We start from the raw sequence: 27996 nt of genomic DNA, 5'->3' as shown, positions 1-27996 counted from the left end.
TGCAGACATAGCAGGGCTGCTTTTTCCCAATATTGACAGGAACATCCTTAGTGCAGATGGTTTGGATGGAGCTGTTTTTGTCAGGTGTGTTCAGGAGGGTTTCCTTACTCAATATGTAGACAAGCTGACGAGGGAAGAGGCCATTTTGGATTTGATGCTTGGCAATGAGCTAGGACAGGTGTCAGATCTCACGGTGGGAGAACATTGGTGACAGGGACCATAACTGCCTCACAGTTACCATAGCCATGGAGAGGGAGAGGAGCAGATACCATGGGAAGATATTTAATTGGGGAAAAGGAAATTATGACGCCATCAGGCAGGAGTTGGGAAGTACAAACTGGGAGCAAATGTTCCACAGAAAGGGCACAGCAGACATGTGGAGACTGTTTAAGGTGCAGGTGTTGCGAGTGATGCATAAATTTGATCCTCTGAGACAGGTAAGGGGCAAGATTAAGGAGCCTTGGATGACGAGAACAGAGGAGCTTCTCATCAAAAGGAAGAAGGCAGCTTATGTAAGGTGGAGGAAGCAAGGGTCTAGCACAGCTTTACAGCTTTACAGGCTTACCAGAAAGGAGCTCAGAAATGGACTGAGGAGAGCCAGGAGGGGGCATGAAAAGGTTTGGCAGGAAGGATTAGGGAGAACCCAAAGGCATTTTACTCATGCATGAGGAATAAGAGAATGATCAGGGAGAAGGTAGGACCGATCAGGGATACAGGAGGGAACTTGTGCATGGAGTCTGAGCAGATATAGAAGCCCTAAATTAGTTTTTTGCTTTGGTTTTCTTTAAGGAAAGGGATATGGTTGTGAATGAAAACTTTAAGGAGCGAGGAAACAGGCTTGAACAGATTGAAATTGATGTGCAGGAAATTTTGGCAAACATTAAGACTAATAAGTCCCCAGGGCCAGATCAGATATATCCGAGGTTACTCCAGGTAGTGAGAAAGGAGGTTGCTAAGCCGCTGGCAAAGATCTTTGCTTCCTCACTCTCCACGGGAGTCATAACAGAGGATTGGAGGGAGGCGAATGTTGTTCCTCTTTTCAAGAAGGGGAATAGGGAAATCCCTGGCAATTACAGAACAGTGTCTTACATCTGTGGTCAGCAAGGTTTTGGAAAGAATTCTGAGGGATAGGATTTATGACTATTTGGAAAAGCATAGCATGATTAAAGGTAGGCAGAATGGCTTTGAGGGGCAAGTCATGCTTCACAAATCTTATTGGGTTTCTTGAGGAGATGACGAGACAGGTTGACAAAGGTCGAGCAGTGGATGTGGTGTATCTGGACCTCAGCATTTGATAAGGTTTCCCATAAAGTCAGGAGTTATGGGATACAGGGAATTTGGCTGTCTGGATTCAGAATTGGTTGGCTGACAGAAGTGGTTGTAGATGGAAAGTATTCTGCCTGGAGGTCAGTGGTGAGTGGTGTCCTGCAGGGCTCTGTTCTTGGGCCTCTGCTCTTTGTAGTTTTTATAAATGACTTGGATGAGGAGGTTGAGGGATGGATTAGTAAATTTGCCGATGACACAAAGGTTGGAGGTGCCGTCGATAGTATCGAGGGCTGTTGCAGGCTGCAGCATGACATAGACAGGATGCAGAGCTGGGCTGAAAAATGGCAGATGGAGTTCAACCTGGATAAATGCGAAGTGATGCATTTTGGAAGGTCAAACTCAAATGCTGAATATAGGATTAAAGACAGAATTCTTGGCTATGTGGAGGAGCACTGGGATCTTGATGTTCAAGTACATAGATCCCTCAAAGTTGCCACCCAAGTGGATTTGGTTGCTAAAAAAGCATATGGCGTTTTGGCTTTCATTAACAGGGGGATCGAGTTTAAGAGCCGTGAGGTTTGCTACAGCTCTACAAAACCCTGGTGAGACCACACTTGGAATATTGTGCCCAGTTCTGGTCGCCCTATAATTGAAAGATGTGGAGGCTTTGGACAGGGTGCAAAGGAGGTTTACCAGGATGCTGCCTGGACTGGAGGGCTTGTCTTATGAGAGGGATTGACTGAGCTTGGACTTTTCTCTCTGGAGCGGAGGAGGAAGAGAGGTGACCTGATCGAGGTGTACAAGGTAATGAGAGGCATGGATAGAGTCAATAGCCAGAGACGTTTCCCCAGGGCAGGATTGACAGCCCCGAGGGGTCATAGTTTTAAGAGGAAGGTATAAAAGAGACGTCAGAGGTAGGTTCTTTACCGCAGAGAGTTGTGAGCTCGTGGAATGCGTTGCCAGCGGTGGTGTTGGAAGCAGAGTCATTAGGGATAGTTAAGTGACTGTCAGATATGCATATGGACAGCAGTGAATTGAGGAGGGTGTAGGTTAGGTTATTTTATTTTAGATTAGGACTAATCTTCGGCACAACATCGTGAGCCGAAGGGCCTGTATTGTTCTGTGCTTTTCTATGTTGTATGTTTCTATGAAACAGACAGAGTTTATGCCATTCAGATCCAGTAAATCAGACCAGTCACAGAAACAGGGCGAGTATTTTCTTTCTATGAATGGTGTTTCTCCCCATATCTTATACCATTAGTAACAGTAAGGAGGAGGTTTGTACTCATATACAAAATAATAAAGCAAGTCTCAAAAATGTCACAATGGAGGATATCTTTCACTAAGAGTTTGTAAGGAGCTTGCACAAGGTATTTTGGTTGTGTGCTACGCATTTCTGTCCATATCAAACCTTAAAGAGAATGGAAAGAAAGATTGCTTGTACTTCCTTGTCAAACAGCTCAGTGGACTCTATTTTGAAAGCAATACACTCCACTGTCAGCCTGGCATAAAACACAACACACTGAAACAGCATAACATTAACATTTTTGCTGGTCCTCAAGTTTAGGGCCACAGTTTGTTCAAGGTCAATGTGCTGATACAAGAGGCAACTTCCCTTCTGCATAGTAATGGAAGGCAAAATGTACCAGTGACAGGTTAGGATGCGTTTTGCCTTCACAGAATCCCTAGTTCGTGGAAGCAGGCCATTCAGCCCCTCGGGTCCATTCCAACTCTCCAAAGAGCATCCCATCCAGACCCAACCCCCTACCCTATTCCTGTAACCCTGCCTTTCCCATGACTAATCCACCAAGCCTGCACATCCCTGGACACTATGGGGTAACTTAGCATGGCCAATCCACCTAACCTGCACATCTTGGGACCGTGAGAGGAAATCAGTGCAGATTCGAGGATAATGTCTGTGGGGGGGGTTGCACAGTTGCCTGAGGGTGGAATTGAACCTGGGTCTCTGGCATTGTGAGAACAGCAGTGCTAACCACTGAGTCAGTATTCTCGATTAATTGAAAGACTAGCTTTATTTTCTTGGCGAATCAAAGGTTGGATCAACTCCAGTCCGGGCTGGTAACGTGAGGTATTTGAAGAAAAAGATAGAGTACTTTAGCCACTAAAGGAACTGTGATACACAAAAACTTCAGTATCACCGACTCAGAAGGTCAGATTTTAAAGTTGCAACATGAATATATGTATCTGATCGTGGTTGGGGTCACAGTTAACCACCAAAGGCTCTCTCAGCACTCGACAGGGTGAGTCAGCTCAGCCTTGGAGCGATAAGCTAATACAACCCGTCTTTTAATTACTTCCATATACTGAGAGTTATGTTTCTTACTGTAAAAACTTTGAACTCTTCACACAAATAAATAAATTACCAGTTCAGCTGAGTTGAGCGCTTATTTTCTTCTATAAGTGAGGATGAGTGTTTCTACGGCAACATGAGACACATTGCAGCAAATGGCATTCTGAAATGGGGTTGTTCACCGAAAACATTGGACGGATTTAAAATAAAATTCCAAAGCAAGAATGGAATGTTGGCCTTTATCTCAAGAGCACTGAAATATAAAGAGATGAAAGTTATGCTCCAGCTGTACAGAGCTTTGGTTAGACTCCATCTGTGGAGCTGTACTCAGTTCTGGGCTCAGGAAGTGCACACTGCACTGGTCTTTGAGAGGGGGCCAATGCCAATGCATCAAAATGACAATTAGCCTAAAAGAGTTAAATTGAGGGGACAGGTTGCGGACACTGTATACTTTCTCGCATTTTAAAGGGTTAGGGATTATCTAATTGAGGTAATGATGATTATGATTGGTAGGCTAAGCAAAGGAATGATTTCTTCCAGTGTTTATGTAAAACTAAGCCACTCAGGAATGTCAACTTCTTCACACTAAAAGGTACACAAAATCTGTAATCCCCTCTCCAAAAAGCCGCTGAGGCTGGGATTTAATAGAAAATTTTCAAACCGAGACGAGTCACTAAGAGGTTGAAGGGTGATAGGGGCCAGGGTGGGGAGATATAATATCGATCAGATTCAATCTCAATCCCATGAGGTTGGATGTGCTACCGCTGACATTTGTTTGTGGCTCATTTCTTTCTTTGTGTTATAACCCTGAAATCAGGCTGGCCACTGGAGACAATGGGAGACACTCCAGACTGTAGGTGACACAAAGCTCCCTTCCAGAACTGACAAGTGACGGTGAACGGGATGAAATACCGAGGATAAAACCCCAAAATTGAGACGGTCATGGGTACAGAAGGGTAGGTGCAGAAAGCAACATGAAATCAATGGTTCCTCCTGCACTTCCATCTGAAACACTCAAGGCAACCAGTTGATCTCCTTAACCTGTGATGCTATCAACTTAGCGTCAGAGTCATACAGCGCAGAAACAGACCCTTCAGTCCAACTTGTCCACACCTACCAGACATCCCAAACCTGCATAGTTCCATTTGCCAGCATTTGGCCCATATCCCTCCGAACCTTACCTATTCATGTATCCATCCAGATGTCTTTTAAATGTTGCAATTGTACCAGCCTCCACCACTTCCTCTGGCAGCTCATTCCATACACGTGCCACCCTGTGTGTGAAAAAGTTGCCCCTTCGGTCCTTTTTAAATCTCTCCCCTCTCACCCTAAACCTACACTCTCTAGTTTCGAACTCCCCTACCCTGGGAAAAAGACCTTGTCTCTTCACCCTATCCACGCCTTGGATGACTTCATAAACCTCTACTCGAAATTTATACAGCATTTTTCACAACCTGAGGACGTTCAAGTGCTTTGTAGACAATGAAGGATTATAGAAGTCAGTCACTGCTATATTGTGAAAGGTAAACCCAACAGCAGGAGGAAACCATTCTGCCCATCAAACCTACTCCAATATATTAGAACCTGGCCAGAGGTGTACCTCCAACATAATTTAGCCACTCATTTACCATTGTTCTTATCCAAGATAAATCCATCAATCTCAGTTTATAAGTTGTCAATTGGCCCTGCGGGAGAAATGTCCTAGATTCCTTGAGTACTTCCTTATGCCGTTCCTGAATGGCCGAGCGCGATTTTAAGATTCTGATCTGGATTTCTCGGTATCAGCTTTGTCAAATACGTTTAAATACTTTAAGTACATCACTTCTTAACGCTCTCAACCCAAGGAAATAAAAACCATGTTTGTGCAACAGGCCTTCATAATTTACTCTTTTTACTCCTCCTGCTGAAACTGAAGTGTACTTCTGTAAAGGATGCACAAGTTTCAGTCCTGAAACTGGCCATAAGATTCTAGATGGAAGCTAATCAAGGCTCTACACATCTGGATTATTATCCCTACATTTTTTTGTATTTTGACTCCCTTTAGGTAAAACCAAGGTGATTCTTTTGATCATTTGGTGTACACTAGCTGTAAGATTTTTTTTTTAAATGGTGTCTTGCAAATGCATTGCTCCCAATTTCTCCCTGCAAGCAATAGATTAGAATTGTTACTTAATTAAATATTTCCAACTCACACATGTTCTCAAAATGGAAGCAAGCTGCATGGATTAAGTTAAGAATGAACTTCTGCAAGACCCTTGCCCGAACAAGCAACATTGTCAAAACCAAAGAAACACCTTTCACAACTTACATAGCTACCAAGATTATCTACTCCTGGACATCAGTAGCAAGTGTTTATACAAGTTAGGTGTGGAAGCGGATGACTGGTTATGCACAAATGTAACGAGGTAGGAATGAATGAGTGGGTAACAAGGTAATTCTGTGACAAAGAGTAGCAATATCTATCTGAGTATTTGCAAGCTGTCAGGAACGGAACTTTTGTGTAAGGGCACATTTGCTTCCTCTGAAAGTTGTCAATGTGGGAGCAGATACTTCCTGTTCTTTCATGAGATGTGGGTGTCACAGGCTCAGCCAGCATTTGGAGTGGAGGGACACCCACAATGCTGTAACAAAGGGATCTCCAGGAACATTGAAGAAGGGGTGCACTGGGCAGAATCTGAGTGGAGGGGTGGGAGTTGCCTTGAGCCAAGGCCAGGCCTGAGGGAGGGAATTGCACCTTGCTGACTCCTGGCCTTGAAGTGTAGGAGCATTAAGCCAGGTCTGGGCCAGAAACCAGAAGGTGGCACACTGAACCGGGCTTTGGATCTTCAGGGATGCCCTGCGCTGGCTCCAGGTCTTCGGAGGTGGGGGCTATCATGACCTGGGTCTGGGAGTTGTGACCTGGAGTGGGGCATTGGGCGAACAGGAAAAAGGGGAGGCTGCAAGCTGACATGGACATGAGCAACAGATAAGGACACAATCAAAAGGGAGCAGGGGAAGAGGCTGCAAAACAGAAAGAAAAGTCTTAAACCTTTAGCAAAGGAATACCCAACTCTTTAGCAGCCAGGAAAACTTGAAATCACTGGAAGCAATGAATTCCTTGAAAATGAATATGGAATTTCTAACTCAAAACTGCACATGTTCCGTAGCTACAATATGGGGAAAATGTAGTGAATGCTATTGCAATGAACGCTGTGTCACTGTTAAACTAAAGAGGATTGTGATCTATGATGCAGTGAAGAAGAGAATAACTGCTTCAGTGAATTGCTCCAGCTTTGTGTATATGCAATACAAATGCATTACAGTAATGCTCACCAGTCTGGAGAAGACATAGTGACGGCTTAACTTGTGTTAGAAGCATGTGTCAGATAATTTGAAAAAAAAAGAACTGCTGTTGCAATCTTAAATCTGTCATTCCAATTTAAATATCATGGTGTCTCGTTAATTAATGCTTTCCTTACCAGTTGCAACACGTTTAAAGGAGGTTTGATAATTGAGAATATTGATGGGAGCTTTCTAATCCTGCTTCTGTGCAAGTCCAAGTACACTATTGGTCAACTCAAAAACAGATGGCATCACCGAGTAAAGCAGTGCATCAAGGAGAAGTGGCTCAGGGTTAGAAATGGGATGATTATGAGAGGCATCAGAGCCCTGGTCTCAGAGAGCACACACTGTCATTGTGTTTGAGGAAGTCAACATTTAAGGTGGATGAGCTCCTCAAGAGCTGCATTCATTCAGACAAGTGGGGAGTATTCCATCACACTCATGTCTCATGCCTAATAAATACTGGTAGGCTTTAGAGTCTGGAGGTGAATTACTATCACAGAATGTCTGGCCTTTACCTCCTGTGGTATTTACATAGCTGGTCTGGTTCAGCTTCTGGTCAATGGTAATCCCCAATATGTTGAGATGGAGAATTCAGTGATGATTCTGCCATTGAAGGTCATGGGAGACAGTTAGATTCTCTCTTCTTGGAGATGGTCATTACCAGGCACTTCGGAGACACAACTGTCACTTGCCACATATTAGCCCAAGTCTGAATGCTGCCCAACACCCCTTCCCCTCCCCACCCCATGGGCACAGTGCCCACATCAGTTCTGTGGATTTGCAAATCATGCTGAACATCAGTAAATGTCCCCACATATGGTGAAGGGAAGGTCAGTGATGGAGCAGCTGAAGGTGTAGAGCCTTGAACACTACTCTGAAGAACTCCTGCAGAAATACCTCAGGACTAAGATGCTTGATCTCCGAAAATGCCAACCATCTACCTGAATGCTGGGCATGACTGCAGCCAGTAGAGGGAATCCATACACCTCCCAACTCCCGGTGACGAGGCAAACGTTGATGTAAGATTTCACAGGCCCGCAAGTCAACACAGTGAGGCACAGTGCAAGACTCTACCTGTCCTTCCATCCCACCCATACACCAACCACCACCTCCAACTCATTCATCAAGTTGGAACTGTGACCCAGTTACTGTTACTGGAATCCAATCAAAAGTTCCAAGTCAGGGTTCCAAGTAAGTTCAATACCACAATGCGATGGCCTTTAGATGAATACCAGTATAGGATTTTACCATGCAGTGGAATTATCTGAACTTTCCCCCACCCATCCTGAGGTAATTAAACCTATTCAGACTTTGATATATATATATGATGGTATTTAACATGCCCTTTTCAGTAATGTTTTGACAAACACAGGCTGTTGTGCAAGATAACAAAATGCTTGATAGATTCCCAACGTAATAAAAGATTAGCACAAATGATACCGATGCTTGGGGAAAAGAAAACACATTTTAAAAGGAGCTGTAATCTAATTCTGGATAATGATGGCTAGGGTTCAGTAAATTCTGGAAATATGTCTTTATCAGTTCTTATCGCTTATCTGGCTCATTACAGAATCAGGCAAAAGGGATTCTAAGGACAAGTGGAGAGAGATTGTATTTCAAAAGTGACTGACTGACTTGTTGATAAAGTACATTAAAGGAGAAGAGAACGTGTTGAGAAAATATCCAATCTGTTGTCCTCAACCACTTCCATTTGAGAAGCTGAAACATTCTCCATCACAATCAGGAATGTCTTGAGCAATAGAGGCACATCTAGTCATTGGGCCAGGAGTTACGTGAATATTCCTTGCTCACTGCTGTTATTCTGACACACGAAAAGTGAAGCTGGTGACAAGTATAATACAAGCAGTGAAGCAGTGCCCCATCTGGCCCGGGGAGAAAGTGAGGACTGCAGATGCTGGAGGTCAGAGCTGAAAATGTGTTACTGGAAAAGTGCAGCAGGTCAGGCAGCATCCAAGGAGCAGGAGAATCGACGTTTCGGGCATGAGCCCTTCTTCATTCTCCTGCTCCTTGGATGCTGCCCATCTGGCCCATAAGCCAGCTTGCACATTCTCGGGTAAGAACTGACATACCCGTGGCTTGGGTCTTTGCCACTGCCCAGAAACCAATCATGTTGCTATCGTGCCTGTGTTTAAAATGATATCCCAGTGACTTCATCAAAGTACAACGCTACCAATCAAACAAGACACGGGAGGCACACTTACTCAGCCTAAAGCCAAAAATTGTAGACATCAGGCTGGCAATGAACTTTCTGTCTTTTCCCTGCCCCCTTATGTGCAAGGGGATAGTGGCAAAACTGCCCATCCAGATTTAACAGAATAATTGTTCAGCAATACAACCCGAAACTCTTTGCCGACAGGGAACCAAGAGGTCACAGCTTTTCATCTGTACTCATTAGGGCTGGGATGCAAGGAAGTAGACTTGAGAAATAGAGATACTAACTGGTTGGGCCATCATTTGACAGCGTGGGAAGAGGGTGCTGATTGGCTGGTATATCATCGACGATGTGGGAAGAGGGTGCTGATTAGCTGGGACATCATGGGTAGCATGGGAACAGGGTGCTGATTGGTTGGTCCATCACTGGTATGAAGAGACATAGCAACAACAGTCAACTATCAATCTTTGTTCACAAACCAAGTCGACAGACTGTGAAAAATCAGGAAACTTATCAATGATGTGTATGACTACTCCAGTCTCTTTGTCAGATTTACACATCTGTATAACAGGGTTTGCCTTTAAAACAAACAATGGACTGCACTAAGAATTACACCAGAAACCAATCCCAGGTCATCAGCTGGGATCACAGTATGATGTATTGCATATGCAGGAAGCTACATTTATTAGTGCACTTAACCCTGTTTTAGGTCAGCAAAAGGAAATTGTACTTGCATTGCAATTTTCCTGTGGACGAGAAATGGAATCAGAGAGACTGTGAATCTCTGCTGCATTCATTGCAACATCCTGACCAATCACAGCTTATTTGCCCAGCCTGAGAACAATGACTAGATTAGAGTGATGCTGGAAAAGCATAGCACCAGAGGAGCAGGAAAATTGACGTTTCGGGCAGGAGCCCTTCATTAGGAACAATGACTGACAATTGACTATTCCACACCATGCCAACAATAGACCAATCACCATCATCTTCTCACACTCGAGAAATTGGCATTCGTTCTTTCAAGTCTGTTTCTGGTGTCCTACTCCTGATGAGCGCAAGATGAAAAGCTTTGATGTTTTGTTTCCTTTTAGCAATTTTACAGATGGTTGCACTGCATTTTCCAATCACAAGTATATGTATCAATGGCATAAATTCTCACCCAACACTCAGAAAACCAAAAATCATGTTCAGCTCTGTCAAAAATCACACGTGGATTTTTATTTTACAATGGTCTAGTAAAAGGCACAATTAAACACTCCACTATTTCTGCAATTTCCAATTATTCTCAGGAGGATGTTAATAAGTCCTACCCTTGTGATAGTCACAGTCAACCAGAAAAATTAGAAAAACAAAACCTGGTTTATAAATTGCAAATCAAGGTTCCAGAAGACACTTTGCAGCTTTTTTTTTGCAAAAAAACTGAATTTTTCTTTTTGTTAAATTTATGTTCTGTATTGCCATCCTGGTAGAATCGGTTTAGCTCAGTTGGCTGGATTGTTGGTTTAAAGAGAAATGTGAAGCCAACAGCATGGGTTCAATTCCCATCACCGGTTTGAGGTTATCATGAAGGGCTCTCCTTCTCAATCTCTTCCCTCTCCTGAGGTCTGGTGGCCCTCAGGTTAAATCACCACCAGTCACTTCTCTCTCTAATGAAGAGAGCAGCCCCTGTGGTCTGGTAAGACTATGGTGACAAAACAACAAACAATTTGATTGCCATCCTGACGTATATAACAACTCCACACAGAAACATTAGTGAAACGCAATAACACTCAATAATGGCTGGACATTTTAAGACTGATTTGACTGTCATAAGAAAGGTTATATAATTGAATGTCTCTGAATAGTGAAATAAGATAAATATCAGATTAATCACAAATCACTTCAGAAGACCATCAGTGAATCGATCACTTTCAGGCACAGTAAAGCAAGGATTGTGAAAAGTATTACAACATTTCTCAAAATTAATACAAGTCACAGTTTACATAAATAATAAACAAAAGAACCTTTTAATTGAACTGAGCTTAAAAAACTTTAAAAAGGAACAAAACCCCAAAATGGAGGAAGGGGAGAAAATAAAGCGAATTGTTTTAATTGAAAAGTATCCATTAGCACAACGTGATGACTTATTTGAAGAATACCAATCTGCTTGTAGTTGATTGGTGAACAGGTTAAAGCACAACCATTGGACGTAATTGCCTGGATTTTCATCTTTGAAGGTGGGTAGTGGGACTCTGGAAATTTCACAGCTGTGTGTGGCTGCATAGGAAGAAAATGGCTATAAAGGCGTAATCTTCAAGGCCAGAGATGGGAGCAGACTGCAGCAGGATGAGCTAACCTGGGAAAGAGACTGGAAGTCACCATAAGTGATGACAGGGGTACTTGGAACATTATGGAATTACTATGTTACATAAAACAGTCCTTCTCTTTTACCGAAATGAAAGTGTTAATCATCTAAACCATTTCAAGTATTATTCACAGGACCAAGCCTCATTTTGCACTCTGGGCTGAGAGCCCAGACATCCACTAGCCTGTTGAAACAGCTGAGCCCCAGAGAAAATACAGCTTGATTGCTAACTCTACCTCTGAGTTTTGCTGTCAACTGCACAACGTTTAAATAGACAAGATTAAGAAGCTTTCAGAGCTTAAGATTTCTGCCTCTGATACTTTAAAAGATATTCTTCATGGACACCTTGATGGCTCTGTGGTAAAGGGACATTTTACTAAATTTTGTTGAAATTTACAAACAATTTTGTTTTTACTTAAGACGATTTTCTGACACATCTTATACAGGCTGCTTAGTTTCTACACGATAGTATGGGCATGTAAGTGCACAGCTTGGCACTGGGGGACAAAATAATCTCTGGGGATGGATATTGAGGGACAGCCTGCCATTTGAGGCATGTGGGATCCTGGGTTTGGTCCATGGAATGGCACAAGGAGAACATTTTCGCACATGCAGACAATGGTTCAGGGCATGCCCGATGTGCCATGAACCATGTCTCTTTAATGGGAGTGAAACTTATGGGAACATGAGACCAGGAGTAGGATATTCAGCCATAGCGTCATAGAGATATACAGCATGGAAACAGACCCTTCGGTCCAATCTGTCCATGCCGACTAGATATCCCATCCCCAATCTAGTCCTACCTGCCAGCACCTGGCCCATATCCCTCCAAACCCTTCCTATTCATATACCCATCCAAATGCCTCTTAAATGTTGCAATTCTACCAGCCTCCACCATATCCTCTGGCAGCTCATTCCATATGCGTCCAAAGTTCCAAAACAATGCAACAGCATATAAAACAGTAATTGCTGCTCCTGGAATTCAAGGAAATCACCTCCAACATCTAACATATCTCAAAAAAAAAAAGGAGCAGCTCTTACAGCCAGAAATTTTTCCAGTCCTCCATCTTGGATTACCCAGAGCCCCTCAAGAATATTCCACGAAGATGTTAAGATCATGACTAACTTACACCTCAACTCCATTTCCCCACCTATGCTAAAACTCTCAGCACTTATCCAACAAGAAAATACCATTTTCAATCTTAAAAATTTCAATTCCGCTCCCACTCAACTCTGCTCCACATTGCGGGAGAAGAAAGCCCCCCCCCCCCCCCACCAATTGCCAATATTTTCTGGGGGGGAAAGGAAATGCTCCCTGATCTATCTTCTAAACAGTCGGGTTCAGGTTTTAACATCAATTCCCCTTGTTCTCAATTCAAAAAGCTAAACTCTGTGGAATGATTACTGAATAAAATAAAAGGTTAAGTCACTGTAGTGCAACCAGACCCTAGGGCTCCTCAGAACAAATGAATGGATTTGTTGCCTTCCCAAATGCAGGTCGTGGTGGAAGGGAGGTCGATCAGCGTTGATGGCTTTCAACTTGGCAGGTTAGCACCCACACTCCCATTAATAACCCATTCTGAAAACATTCGCCTCCATACAGTGAAATCTCAGTTATACTTACGGTTAATGTGGTCAATGTAGTAAATGCCAGCCTGGGGATCGTACACTATTTCCCAGCCCAACGGCAGTTCATCGCCAACACAGTCAGCAAACGTTAATGGTTTGGTCAGTCTGAAAAAAGTAACAATGAAGTCTGTGAGGACTGCACTAAACATCTCTGGAGATCATTTAGTTTGAAAATTAAAACATCAGTAGCAACTGATAAAAGTCTCAACCAGGAAAAGGGCATTGGTCATGATGCCCCCAAGCCTCTTATGCCACTCAATTCAATTACAGCTAACGTTTCTCATTCATCCATCTCATTTCCATATCCCTACATACTTTTACCAAACAAAAACCAACTGACACGAAAGCAAATTACAATAGATCCTGGAAAATCTGTCAAAATTTCTGGAAACACTCAACAGGCCTGTTAGCAGGTGTGAAGAGAGAATTGGAGTTAAAGCTTCAGATTAATGACTTTTCTGCAGAGCTGAAGAAAAATATATGTCTCAGCTTTGACATTTTCAATTACTTTTATCTCTAATTGCTTTGAGGGGACAGGGTTCCAGGTTTCCACTACATTTGGTGTGAGGAAGTCCTTTTTGACATTTCCCCATTTTAAGGTCAGGGCTCTCCTCCCACCCCACGTTCTGGATTCTGTCACCAGGTTGCAATACTTGGTCTCTATCCAAGCCCATCAACTGCATGTGTATAAAAGGGAGGTGGCACACTGCATCCATTACCAGCAGCAGCGGAACATGCATCTTCTTCGTGCTAATCAGACCTCGCTCAACCCCTGTAGTAATCCAAAGGCCACAAAAACTGGATAGGCAGCAGCAAAGTCAGGACATTGTCCCTGTGTGCAGAAAGACAGAGCCCACTATACATCCCACCATATCACCCAGAAGCTACAAAATCTTGGATTCGTTGTGGTGGATGTTATTTTCTTTCTACCTCGCAAAAAGTACTCACAGCTTACACTGGGCCACATTTTCAAACCGAAAACACATCCTCGTTCAGGGTCATTTTGTTAAGTGTTGCAGGCCATGCTGTGTGGAGGACGGGGGCAATAAAGACTAGGCCGGTGAGGCAGGGTAATGAAGCTACAGCACAAAAGTTGCACTAGTCCTTCAAACTTGAACTGGACAAAGACTGAAGATCAATCTGATCCTGTATGGCATGACTGCAAGCCATCTTGATCACAGTTTCTCCGGTGTGGGAGCTGCACGTCACAAATAAAAAAAAGGGGTCATCGCTGACACGCAGATACTTCTGGTGAGAGAGCAGGGAGCCAATGTCATTGCCAAAACCTGCATTGCTGCTGTGCGTGACAATGTCAACTCTCACATTCCCAGCAAGTTCCTACAGACTAGAGGGAGGGAGAATGGAAAGAAATGAACACCTCTCAAGTGCAGTTGCGAAAAGATCTTTCTTGCTGTGTCGCTGGGGCACAATGTGCTCTCCCCACCCATCCACCACCCCCATCCCCTACCTTCGACATATTTGTTTGCATTTCAACCTGTCCAATTTTAAACAAACCATCCCTCATCTCGGCTGGAAAAACACAGCTTCAAAACGCGAGGCAAAGCGAGGTCTGTTTACAGCAAAATGTCAAGCACATTCCATTCCTCAAGGAGCAGTCTAATTACTTCCTTCACCTCTGCTATCAGCAAAACTCCTGAAGCTTTGGAATGTGCCCTTTGCTAACTGTAAAACAGTTTGCAGTGAAAAAGCAGTTTGGCTAGATTGCCATTTCAGGAAAGCACAAACGGGCAGTGAATTTACATTGACGGTATAACAACAGACATTAGCTTTCTGCACGCATTAATTAAAAGTGAATCCACATTCACTCTACATGACCATGTTGTACAAGTTTTCCCCATCGGCGAAAAAGAAAAATAAGCAGGCGTTCACTCCTCCGTTCAGGCCAAAATTCATCCATTGATCATCGTTGTCAAAAACAGATGGTTCACTCATTTATTTCATTGCCATTAATGGGAGCTAACTGTGTGCATATTCATCGAATCCCTACAACGTGAAAGCAAACCATTCGGCCCATCAAGTCCACACCACCCCTTTGAAGAGCATCCTATCCAAACCCAACGCTCTACCCTATCCCCGTAATCCCACATTTCCATGGCTAACCCACCTCACCTGCACAACCCTGAACACCATGGGGCAATTCAGCATGGCCGATCCACCTAACCTGTACACGTCCTGACTGTGGGAGGAAACCGGAGCATTCAGAGGAAACACACCTATATCCAATACCTTATTGCAACATTACACTTCAAAAATACGTCATCATTTGCAACACTTGGATAAATTTGGATGGGTTAAAAATGCTATATTCAAGTTATTTTCTTTAGTCAAGTGTAATGCAAATAGCTTACTGCAGTTTCCTCTGTTAAAGAAAGGTGGTAAGGACAAACCAGGGAACCAGAGACCAGTGAGCGTGATGTCGGTGGTGGGCAAGTTGGTAGAGAGAATCCGGAGGGACAGGATGTACATGTATTTGGAAAGGCAAGAACTGATTAGATTAGATTACTTAGTGTGGAAACAGGCCCTTCAGCCCAACAAGTCCACACCGATCCGCGAAGCGCAACCCACCCAGACCCATTCCCCTACATTTACCCTCCCACCTAACACTACGGGCAATTTAGCATGGCCAATCCACCTAACCTGCACATTTTTGGATTGTGGGAGAAAACCTGAGCACCCGGAGGAAACCCACGCAGACACGGGGAGAATGTGCAAACTCCACACAGAGAGTCGCCTAAGGCGGGAATTGAACCCTGGTCTCTGGCGCTGTAAGGCAGCAGTGCTAACCGCTGTGCTAACCACTGCGTCACCATGCCGCCCACTAGGGATAGTCAACATGGCTTTATGCGTGGGAAATCATGTCTCACAAACTTGATTCAGTTTTTTGAAGAAGTAACAAAGAGGATTGATGAGGGCAGAGCAGTAGACGTGATCTATATGGACTTCAGTAAGTCGTTCGACAAGGTTCCCGATGGGAGACTGGTTAGCAAGGTTAGATCTCATGGAATACAGGGAGAACTAGCCATTTGGATACAGAACTGGCTCAAAGGTAGAAGACAGAGGGTGGTGGTGGAGGGTTGTTTTTTCAGACTGGAGGCCTGAAGGATTGGTGTGCCACAAGGATCGGTGCTGGGTCCACTGCTTTTCATCATTTATACAAATGATTTGGATGTGAGAATAAAAGAGGTATAGTTAGTAAGTTTGCTGATGACACCAAAATTGGAGGTGGAGTGGACAGCAAAGAAGGTTACCTCAGATTACAACAGGATCTTGATCAGATGGGCCAATGGGCTGAGAAGTGGCAGATGGAGCTGAATTTAGATAAACGTCAGGTGCTGCATTTTGGGAAAGCAAATCTTAGCAGGACTTATACACTTAATGGAAAGCTCCTGGGGAGTGTTGCTGAACAAAGAGATCTTGGAGTGCAGGTTCATAGCTCCTTGAAAGTGGAGTCGCAGGCAGATAGGATAGTGAAGAAGGCATTTGGTATGCTTTCCTTTATTGGTCAGCATATTGAGTACAGGGGTTGGGAGGTCATGTTGCTGCTGTACAGGACATTGGTTAGGCCACTGTTGGAATATTGCGTGCAATTCTGGTCTCCTTCCTATCGGAAAGATGTTGTGAAACTTGAAAGGGTTCAGAAAAGATTTACAAGAATATTGCCAGGGTTGGAGTATTTGAGCTATAGGGAGAGGTTGAGTAGGCTGGGGCTGTTTTACCTGGAGCGTCAGAGATCGTGGAATGACCTTATCGAGGTTTATAAAATCATGAGGGGTATGGATAGGATAAATAGATAAAGTCTTTTCCCTGGGGTCGGGGAGTCTAGAACTAGAGGGCATAGGTTTAGGGTGAGAGGGGAAAGATATATCAAAGAGACCTAAGGGGCAACTGTTTCACTCAGAGGGTGGTGCGTGTATGGAATGAGCTCCCAGAGGAAGTATTGGAGGCTGGTACAATTACAACATTTAAAAGGCATCTGAATGGGAGGGATATGGGCCGGGTGCTGGCAGGTGGGATTAGTTTGGATTGGGATATCTGGTTGGCATGTGGACGAGTTGGACCGAAGGGTCAGTTTTGTGCTGTACATCTCTATGACTCTATGACCACAGTTGTCTTATTTCTTTTTATACATTCATGCTGTGTGGGTATGTGTCAGCATCTATTGACCATCCCTAACGTAATTTTTAATTTCTATGAGAAAATTATTCGCAAATAAATGAAATAACATTAAGCAAGATGGGGTCACATTTCCACATTGCAACTTTTCAAATCTACTTATGGCCATTCCCATAAAAAGGCAGAACAAAGCAACATTCCCTCAGAGAAAGTGAGGACTGGAGATGCTGGAGATCAGAGCTGAAAAATGTGTTGCTGGAAAAGCGCAGCAGGTCAGGCAGCATCCAAGGAGCAGGAGAATCGATGTTTCGGGCATAAGCCCTTCTTCAGGGCTTATGCCCGAAACATCGATTCTCCTGCTCCTTGGATGCTGCCTGACCTGCTGCGCTTTTCCAGCAACACATTTTTCAGCAACATTCCCTCAGAGTGCAGGAATGAGGCTTTAGGTATAGGTTTCAGAAGCAGCACAGTCTGGCTCTTATGAAGTAGCAGAACTGAGCAGCTACAGCCATGACTGTGTGTCACAGGATGGTCTCCCCCAAGTAAGAAGTGTATAATGTATGTGGAAAATAAAACATAAGTAGATGTGCACCGCATAGTTCGATTTCAAAAGACAGCTTCAGAGCTCAAAAGGATTGAAAAGTAACGTGTACCCTTGATAAATAAGCTTTCACAGGCAAAAGTATATTTGGGACAACATATTTCATTGTGCAGTCCTTTAACCAAATTATTGACTAACTTATTTTCAGCAGACTAATAGGTTGCAACGAGAGAATTTACACTAAATATTTAAACCTAAAGATCGAATACCTGACACCTGAAACCACAATAACTTTCTCTCATGAATTTTTCTCTGATATCATAACGTTCTTATTCAATTTAAACAGGTTAACACCTTTAATCAAATTAAACAACAGAAAGCATATGCCAGTGCGACTCTTAACAGCAAATGTTAGCATTGTCATTCTAACCCACCTGTAACTGTTCAAAATTGCCAAAACATACCACTCAACTTAAATAAACACCACTCAATTCCTGATCTCATTACAGCCTTCATTCAAACATGAACAAAAGAGCTGAATTCCAATGATGAACTCCAGCTTTCGATTTCGTACGATATGAAGGAACTCTGGCAAAATTGACATCAAGAGGACTCAGAAAATTCTCCACTGGAGAACACAAGATGTATGTGATTGCTGGAGACTAATTATCTTAGGGCTAAGATATCGCTGCAGGAACTCCTCAGGATGGTGCCCCGAATACAGTCATCTTCAGCTGCTTCCGAGGCATGGGCGTTCACTGATGACTCCAGCACTCAGTATCAATCTTACGATTCAACTCTACAAATCATAAGGACAGTGCATCCCAACCTAGACAAAACCCAGGCTTCAGTTGATAAACAACACAGGTGAAATACACAATGCTCAGTCAACAGCCATCTTTAGCAAGAGATTTAGCTGTAGCTCTTTTGATGTCCAACAACATTAACCATTGAATTCCTGACAATCAACGTCCCAGGGTTACCATTCAGCAGAAATTCAACTGGGCCAGCCATAAAAATACTGTCACCTCCACAGGAAGAGAGAGAGTGGAACCTGGTAAAGTCACTGGTTTAGCACTCCAGGAAACGCTCCCGGAACTGGGAATCAGGTTTTGCTGTGGCAGTTCATGGAACTAGTCTCAGACGTGATGGTCATAAAACCAACTTACCTGTGACTAATGTTGGCTCTTAACTGCCCTCTGAAATGGCCTATCAAGCTTCTCAGTTCAATGGCAGCAACTCCCCAAAGCCTATCCACCATCTAGAAGGCACAATGCAGGAGCATGATGGAGTACTCCCCACTTGCCTGGATGGATGCAGCTCCAATAGCATTCAAGAAAGCTTGGTGGTAACTAGGACAACGTAGTCCACTTGACTGGCATCCCAGCGACCAACTTAGCCATTCACTCTCTCCACCACAACACAGTAGCAGCAATGTTTCACCAAGGCTTCTCTTACAGCACCAAATCCACAATCTCTACCAAATAGAGGGACGAGGGCAGTAGATGTGTTACCATGCACAATACACTATCCTGACTTAGAAACAGCCCATTGTACCTACACTGCTTCTGGGGCAAACCCCTCAAACCCATTTCATGAGAAATACGGACAATGTACTAGCACTACAAGGTCAAGGTGGTATCTCACCATCACATACTCAAGGGCAATAGAGACGGGCAACAAATGCTTGCCAAGTCCAGCAATTCCCACATCCAATGAAGGAATGAATAATCTGTAGCTATTTATGAACAAATGTTATGAAGTGGCATCAAATTGATAAGAACTATAGAATCCTTACAGTGCAGAAGCAGGTCATTTGATCCATTGTATCCACACTGACCCTCCAAAGAACATCCCTGCCAGACCCTCCCCCTGTGACCCAGCACCTCCCATGGCTAATCCATTTATTAGCCAGCACATTCCTAAACACCATGGGCAATTTAGCATGGCCAATCCACCTAACCTGCACATCTTGGATCTTAAACAGTAAAATGGATACTGACTCAGTAGATTTAAGTTGTCGAACATTTGGTCACCCCGACATGGGTAAATCATTTCATTCTTTTCGATTGTCCACCACTGCTCACCAAGAATTGGCAACTAGGTTTTATATTTTGCAAAATGAAAAATTGACATCTCCTCGACTGGAAAGGCAAACAAACATTGAGCGACTCACTTGTATTTGCGAGCAAGCAGCAGCTGGGTAAGGTGAGCCCAGTTTTAATTTATGTGGCAACCTAAACCTGCCAACCTTTCACAGGCAAGGAACGTAAGACTGAGTCAGACAAGTTATGAGGGCTGGTGAGCAGAAGCTCGGTCAACAAACATTAAAACTGGGGAAAAAAGGTGGGTAGCTCCAAAGCATATCAACCTTTTAAAACTCAGAATTGGCACAGGCCTATCTCACGTTACTCTTTATGAAAGCACGCTGCACGCAAATTGCACATTTACTGCATTACAACAGTGACTGCACTTACAAAAACATTGGTTCTGAAGTGCTTTTGGATGTTCTGAGGATGTAAAAGATCGTTCTAAAGAAGAGTCACTTCAGACTCCAAGCATTTCTCTCTCCATGGATGCTGCCAAAACAGAGGGAAAAGAACCCCCATTCATCTTCAAAATAGAGCCCCCATCTACAAACAAGATAGCTCTGCTGCACCAATTTAAAGCAGGGAGCAGATTTTATTGCTTTCCCCACCTCAGGGCGGAGTCCCACTTTCCGGATTGTTGGCTATCTGAAAGGCTAGCACCTGGGTAGCCCCTGCAGTGGCAGGCAGGGAGCAGCTTGCAGTGCCACCAAACTGAGGAGCTCAGGGAAGTCTGAATCTGCGCATCTCGGCATGGGCTCTGGGGCAGGGAGCGCAGAGGTCACGAGGCACATGGGAAAGGGATATAGTTTTGGAGCTGAAAATGTGTTGCTGGAGAAGCGCAGCAGGTCAGGCAGCATCCAGGGAACAGGATCTGCAGACCTCACTTTCTCCATATAGTTTTGGAAGCAAGTTCACAAAGGCCTACCTCAGAGCCCTTGGCCAACAGCAGCTAAAGCTACCAGCGCTGTCCCCAGGGGGAATACAAAATCAGTGGTGGCACAATGAGGTCCTTCAACGCCCATTAATGGGACTTGAGAGTCTGAATTGGTGAGAGGATGCATGGATTATCTGAAGTCACTCCCAACCACCATAAAATCACCAATGGGTCAGGGTGAGGTCAGTTACATTGGCTGCAAATGTTAGATCTTGAACGTACAATGTGTATGACTTTTGTTCTTCATTTGCACATTCGTCTCTTGTTTTGAAATAATCGTTTAACAATTTAATCTCAAAGCAAGCAATTACTTACAGCAGGTAGGAAAAATCCCAAGGGCCCTAACTTCACTTGAAGGTTTTGAAGCAATTTGTAGCAAGACTGCTCTGTTCGACATCACGTGTTCATTAGAAAATGTTGATGGAAATATTTGAGGCTAGTGAAGAGATACTCTGAAGTAAAGAGACTTGCTAAAGGCACGCTCAGAATCAAGTCAATAAATCTTGAACAAAAAGAATTTTTAAACACATTCAAATGAAAAGGATCCAGTCTGTGTTGGACATAAATGGTTTCTCACTTCGAGTTGGCCCTTTTCTGTAAATCACAATCACTTATTAAAGAAACTGACAGCTCTGAAAGTGCTCACACAGCCAGATCTTTGAGAGATACCCCAGTTCAGTCTCATTCCTGCTACATTTTGACCACGGGCCCTCACTATTTCTCATCACTGTGAGATAGGGAAAGAGTGAGTCACTCTGCTGAGCATTCCCAGGCCCACTCTCCGGCCTGAATTGTCAAACCAATATCTTATTCCTTCATCTTCTGAAGAGAGTACAGGTGCAAATTAAATGCCAGACTTCTCTCACAATGAGTAATGATGCAGTCTGGCTACACTTGTTGCATTGAGCAAAATTCCACTTCCATTAAGTACAACCGCATGTTCTGAGAAGTTAACATTCTCAGGCATCCAGAACACTCCTCTCCGCACCGTTGTCCCATCCCCCATTTTATAAGTTAGCATTTTGTGACTTGAATTGTGGGGAAGTATCCAATTCACTTGATTGTAAAACTCACCATGTTATGGTTTGATAGCCATGTCCAGCATGAAGTAAAAGTGTGACATTTGTTCAACTTACTTTGAACAACTTGGAGCCTCTTTGCATAAAGTGATCCCCAACTTCCTGGGCATTCGTACTCATTTGAACTTTTGTCAATTGGAAAAGCTCAGCATAATATAAACGGACACAAAGGGTGCTCAAGGTTGGTAGCAGTCCTACACCTATACTGCTCAACAGATTAACCACTAACCACATGCAGCTTACTGCATTTGACCAGTAAATAAACAATGAATAATCAACACCGATTAAGTGATTTCCATACCCATTCACATGGTAACATGGTTAAATGAAAAGCAGAATGTGTAACTGGTTTGTGAATTGTGAGTGCTTTAGACACTGAAAGGCATTAGACACCTGTTGAATAAGCATACATGAGTGAACAGCCATTTTTTGTGGCCACTTTATATACAGCAAGCTCAAGAATTTCAACAGATGGGAAAGGAGATGGTAGGATGCCACTTTCATACATCTATATGTATCTCGCACAGAAAAACGTCTCTGCCCATAGCAAACATTTCATCTGCAAGTTACTACCCGATTTCTGCATATATAACAGGGAGTGCCACTGGCCTCATTGCATATTTGCAGCAGAACACAGACCTTTGTATTCTTTCTGGACGTTAATTCATTATAGGCGAATGGTTTACATTTTTATCATCTCCCGTTTTGAAAGCTGTCTGAAAGATTCTTCGTGTTATCGGAAGAATGTTATCAAGCAGAAGAGGATGTTGCCGGGTTGGGAAGGTTTGAGTTATAAAGAAAGGCAGCTGAGAGGCAACCTGATAGAAGTTTATAAAATGATGAGAGGTATCGGTAGAGTTAATGGGAGTTGCCTTTTCCCGGAGGATGGAGGATTTCACGACTAGGGGCACATTTTTAAGGTAAGAGAAGAGAGATATTTAAAAAGACATGAGAGGTTAATTTTTTTACACAGAGGATGGTTTGCGTGGCGAATAAACTTTCCGAGAAAATGATGGACGCGAGTAAAATTACAATGTTTGAAAGACATTTTGATAAGTATATGAATAGGAAAGGTTTGCAGGGATATGGGCCAGGGCCAGGGCCAGGGACAGGTAGGTGGGAGTTAGTCTAGTTTGGGATTATGGTCGGCATGGACTGGTTGGACAAAAGGGTCAGTTTCCATACCTAAGACTCTATTGAAGACGACAAATTGCAGATTTGAAATCTTTGACAGGAAACACTCTCATTTCTCCTCCACATCTGTTTAAAAACTAGAGAGAGAAAGAGAGACGAGACTGCTGATGCCAATGAGCAGGAAAATCCCTGGTCCTTCAAGCAAAGTGTTCAATGTCATCCAGTAACAGTGAAACGTGTTGCTTGCCCTATTGCCCCAATTACAACTCCAGTAACTAAAATGGATGATAGTGTCTTGATTATGGTATCGAGTTAGCAATCCAGAGAAGGAGTTCAAATTCCATGGTGACTCGTTAAAAATTTGAATACAATTAAAACAACTTTGTAACCATAAGCTGTCAGACTTTTGTTTTTAAAAAAACTCATTCACTAATATCCTTTGGAGAAGGAAACCAGCTATCCTGACCAAAACCTGTCTAAATCTCAAACTGATGACTCAATGACTTTATGATGTCTATTAGATCTGATTCCTTATAGTGTGGAAACAGGCCCTTCAGCCCAACAAATCAATTCCAACCCTCCGAAGAGTAACCCATCCAGACCCATTCCCCTAACTAATGCACCGAACACTAGGGGCAATTTAGGATGGCCAATTCACCTGCACATCTTTGGACTGTGGGAGGAAACCGGAGCATCCAGAAGAAACCCACGCAGACACAGGGAGAATGTGCAAACAGAGAGTCACCCGAGGCAGGTATTGAACCCGGGCCCATGGTGCTGTGAGGCAGCAGTGCTAACCACTGAGCCTCCGAGCTCACTTGGAGCATCTTTTAGACAGCAGAAATATTAACTAGAAATCACATGGACACCTCTTCCAGGAATCCTTGTGGAGTCCACACAGGATCAGGACGGGATCACAGCTCGAATCCTGGGACCTGCTTTGCTGTGAATGAAGATTGGTTGCAAATATTAATAAATAAGAGGTGACACACAGTCACTGAGCACAGATCTCTAATACAGACTCTTGACAATGGGCTTTGGACACCCAGAGCATAGGGAATGGGTCTGGGTGGGTTACTCTTCGGGGGTCGGTGTGGACTTGTTGGGCCGAAGGGCCTGTTTCCACACGCTAGGGAATCTAATCTAATCTAATCAGAACACACCATGGGCCAGGTTAAGCTGAGGAGTTGCGACGATGCTACTACAGTAGTTAGAAATGAAAGCAAGTAGTGGGGTTTGCACACCATCCCAGGTGGGGTTTAGAAGGATGAGCTGAAAGCAAACAAAACATAGAACTTGCTAGAGAAACTCACCAGCATCTGTGGTGAGAGAAACAGAGTTAACGCCTATGTCCAGTGACCCTTAATTAGCAACTAGGAAAAGGTGGCATATTTACTGGAGATGAGGGGTGGGGGCAGAAAGGATTATGCAAAAGGATAGAGAGAGAGTTCAGAGGCAGAGGGGCAGACAGGCTGACAGTTATGAACATGAAGGGATGGATAACAATGTGTCAGGGCAGGAGAAAAGCTGATTATGGGGGACCATAAGTGAGTAATAATGGGTTGATTGTGCTGAAAGCAGCCCACATGATATCTGGTGTATGGGGGTGGGGAAAGGATATGTAAGAGGGTGCTCGGGCCCTAAAAAGGTTGAACTCAATGCTGGGTCCTGAAGGCTGCAGGGTGCCCAAGTGGAAAAAAAGAGATAATGTTCTTCCAGCTTGCGCTGAGCTTCATTGCAGCACTGCAGCAAGCCCGAGACGGAGATATTGGCAAGAGAACATGGTGGAAATGTGTTGCTGGAAAAGCGCAGCAGGTCAGGCAGCATCTAGGGAACAGGAGAATCGACATTTCGGGCATTAGCTCAAAGGTCTGCCTTTCCATCCCTTCGTCTGCCCATCTGCTGGTCTCTCTCGGGGCTCCATCTCCACCTATCACTTTGTCCTTTACTCTTCAGCACATGTACATTTCCCTAGCTCCTTCTGGTTCGGAAGAAGGGCCACTGGACCAAAATATTGGCTCTGCTTTCTCTCCACAGATGCTGCCTGACCTGTTGAGTTTGACCAGAACTTTCTCTTTCAGCTTTCCGGCATCCAGAGTTCTTGGCATGTATTGAGGGGGAAGCAAAGATCCCACTGGGGTTTATACACCATTGTTGAATATTGTATTCCAGTTAGAAGGAAGATATGAAGAAGTGGGACACTGGTGATGAGCATGCCCCCGAAGCAAAGTTTGTGATGTTTTAGCTTATGCCTTTGCCGGTCTCAAAGTTATAGTTCTGCAGTGATTTATTTGTGTGTTCCACAAGACCCCTCACATGATTCAGAATTGAATTATTATTTAATTTCAAAAGAATTTAGTGAGGAAAACTACCCTGCTCAAATCAAGTGGATGGCAGCAGATACATATATACATAACATACAGAGAATCAAATTATTTAAGCCATTAAAAACACCAGGGGATGAGACTGTAGTGCAATTGCCGTGCTGTAAAATTCTAAAAGGGTGTAAATTAGGAAAAACTAAGAACAATGTCTTTCAGCTCAGAAGGGGAGGATGCATTTTAAGCCAACAACAGGAAAGGCAGACGTGACACAATGCAGGACTGGTATGACGTTAGTTCAGAGAACAGATTGTTAAGGTATTTAGTAGAATTGGGAAAACATGGGAAATGGTTGTACGTTTGGGTGTTAACAGCCAATAGAAAGGTTCAAACTTCAGAACTAATGAGCTACGGCAAAGACAGAGATATCAGAAGCTCCGGTTAGAGCTCCATTAAGGAAAATGCTTTAAAGGGAAGAAGCAAATTGAGAATGGTACTAATTGCTTGTCAGACCATCAGGAAGAGAAAAGGGTTTGCTCAATAGCCCTCAGCATTAGGTTAGTATGCTATTGGACTCAGAAAATGACAAAAAACAAATAACTTAGGCAGTCATTTTGGGAGATTTCTTTTCAACTAGTCGGCAGCAGTTTAAGTACAATGACCTCGTAGAATATTTAATGGATGCAAGATTAGGATTGATCTCAACCAACAAAGATATGAAGGGTCTTCAAATTCAAGACCCACAACATTTCAGCATAATCAGTCAGGATACACATTGTGCCTGGTCTCATCCAAGATTCCAAAGGATGGCAGCAACAGCATTGGATCGCTTACTAGTCAATGGGTTCCTCAAACGATTCCAACAAAAAGAGATCCACAAACAGAGAGGCTCTGCCTGAGTAGAGGGGGATTAGAAAAAAAAAACAAGATTTTGTTTTACCCACAACATTTCAGCATAATCAGACAGATACACATTGTGCCTGGTCTCATCCAAGATTCCAAAGGATGGCAGCAACAGCATTGGATCGCTTCCTAGTCAATGGGTTCCTCAAACGATTCCAACAAAAAGAGATCCACAAACAGAGAGGCTCTGCCTGAGTAGAGGGGGATTAGAAAAAAAAAACAAGATTTTGTTTTAAATTGCTGCAGGATCCAAGGTATTGCAGATCATTTACCCTCACATCTGTAGTGGAAGCTATTATTGAAAGCATTTTATCAGCACCTAAACCAATCAGGAGAAGTCAAACTTGGTTTTGGAAGAAATAGACCACTGCTCACAAATCCATTGGAATTCTCCAAGAAGCTAACACAATGGTAAGTCTTAAGCACACTTTCAAAAAGAATCTGAGCAAATTCTGAAATGGAGTTACAAATCGCGCTATGGTTTATGCATCAGTGGCAAACTAACGAACACAATTGCACACGACCACAGCAACAGAAAACAGGAGGTGGTGATGAATTAATTAATCCATCAGGAGGATGGATCCTGTTCTGGTTCATTTTTTGTTTTATTTCATATTCCCAGCATGCATAGTACTTGCGCTTTGGTGGTCAGGAACAGACCTTATTTCCATTAGAGAAAAAAATTGAGAGAGAGAGCAAGAGATCAGGTTTCACACAAAAGACAAAAGACAATGGGTAAAAATAGGGTAAGTTACTTATTGCATTCTGATCAAATTTTGGAGGATACAGTCTCAAAATCAACATATCTCAAGTGAGACCAGAAAGCAGATGCAATTCCCACTTTCACCAGCCACTTCCATAAACAGAAGCTAAAATGTTTCACACAGACAGACATTCCACCCACCAAGTCTGTGCCAGTCCTTTGGAAGTTACATCTTTTTTGTCCCACATCTCTCCTCCAAACCCATAGCTGTGAAACATCCTCCTTTTCTAAGTAGCCATGATCAAAAATAGACTTTTCACTTCATAAGAGCAGTCAAAACAGATACAGCCACAAAGTGCTTAGCAATCCTGTTTAAAGGAATCAAGAATATCTCCAATCGACAAAACAATTGATCTGAAAAGGACTTGAAAGAAGCAGAACCTTTATTCTGTTAATTATATCATTTGTCTATCCAGGATATAGTAACAAATCAACAGCTTCCCTTCTGATCACTTAACATACCATGCAGATATATTTTGAAATCCCATTGCAAATGTTACTGTTGAATTTGCTTCCACTATCCTTTCAAACAATGCATTCCAGATCATCATAATTTTAGTGCATTAAAAGGAAATGATAGTCAGTGAAAGAGCCAGAGGGGACTATTTAAATCTGTGTTCTCTGGTTACCAACTCTACTCTAATTAGAAATAAGTTCTCTTTCTTGCAATATCAAAGCCTCTCATAACCTGTTACATTCCTCATTAAATTTCACCTTACATCCTCTCATCTGGTTAACACAATGGTTTATGTGATATATACAATTCAGCCTTAGTAGTAAAACTGACCAGAGAGAGTTTCAAAAATACGGCTTGGAAAGTCGGGTTGAAGCTCTGAAAATTCGAGAAATTCCCCTGGAAAGCTTTGGAGAATATTAACATATTGTACATGCAGTGGGAAAATCATCCACAAGGATTGAGCACAGTGCAAGAAGTTACATGCGATTTCTGAAAGCAATGGGCTTAGTGTTTCTTTTCCAGTTCATTGCCTGTTTTAAAGGTGGGAGATTGAAAAAACAAAGGGTGGAAGCTTTAAATGTATACAGACTCTG

The 27996-nt window shown here is 43.2% G+C and overlaps 1 protein-coding gene across 1 annotated transcript in view; it reads right to left on the bottom strand.

Annotated features, from left to right (window-relative positions):
- wwc3 (WWC family member 3) overlaps positions 1–27996 on the bottom strand; it is a 186774-nt gene that overhangs the window by 93218 nt on the left and 65560 nt on the right. The window contains exon 2 of the mRNA XM_043700448.1: positions 13043–13152. Coding sequence (XP_043556383.1) covers positions 13043–13152 — 110 coding nt within the window. The remainder of the gene's footprint in view (positions 1–13042; positions 13153–27996) is intronic.

This window comes from Chiloscyllium plagiosum, chromosome 12 (genome assembly GCF_004010195.1).
Source record: "Chiloscyllium plagiosum isolate BGI_BamShark_2017 chromosome 12, ASM401019v2, whole genome shotgun sequence".
Taxonomy (NCBI): Eukaryota; Metazoa; Chordata; class Chondrichthyes; order Orectolobiformes; family Hemiscylliidae; genus Chiloscyllium; species Chiloscyllium plagiosum.
The sequence above is the reverse complement of the archived record's forward strand: the minus strand, read 5'-3'. Positions and strand labels throughout refer to the sequence as shown.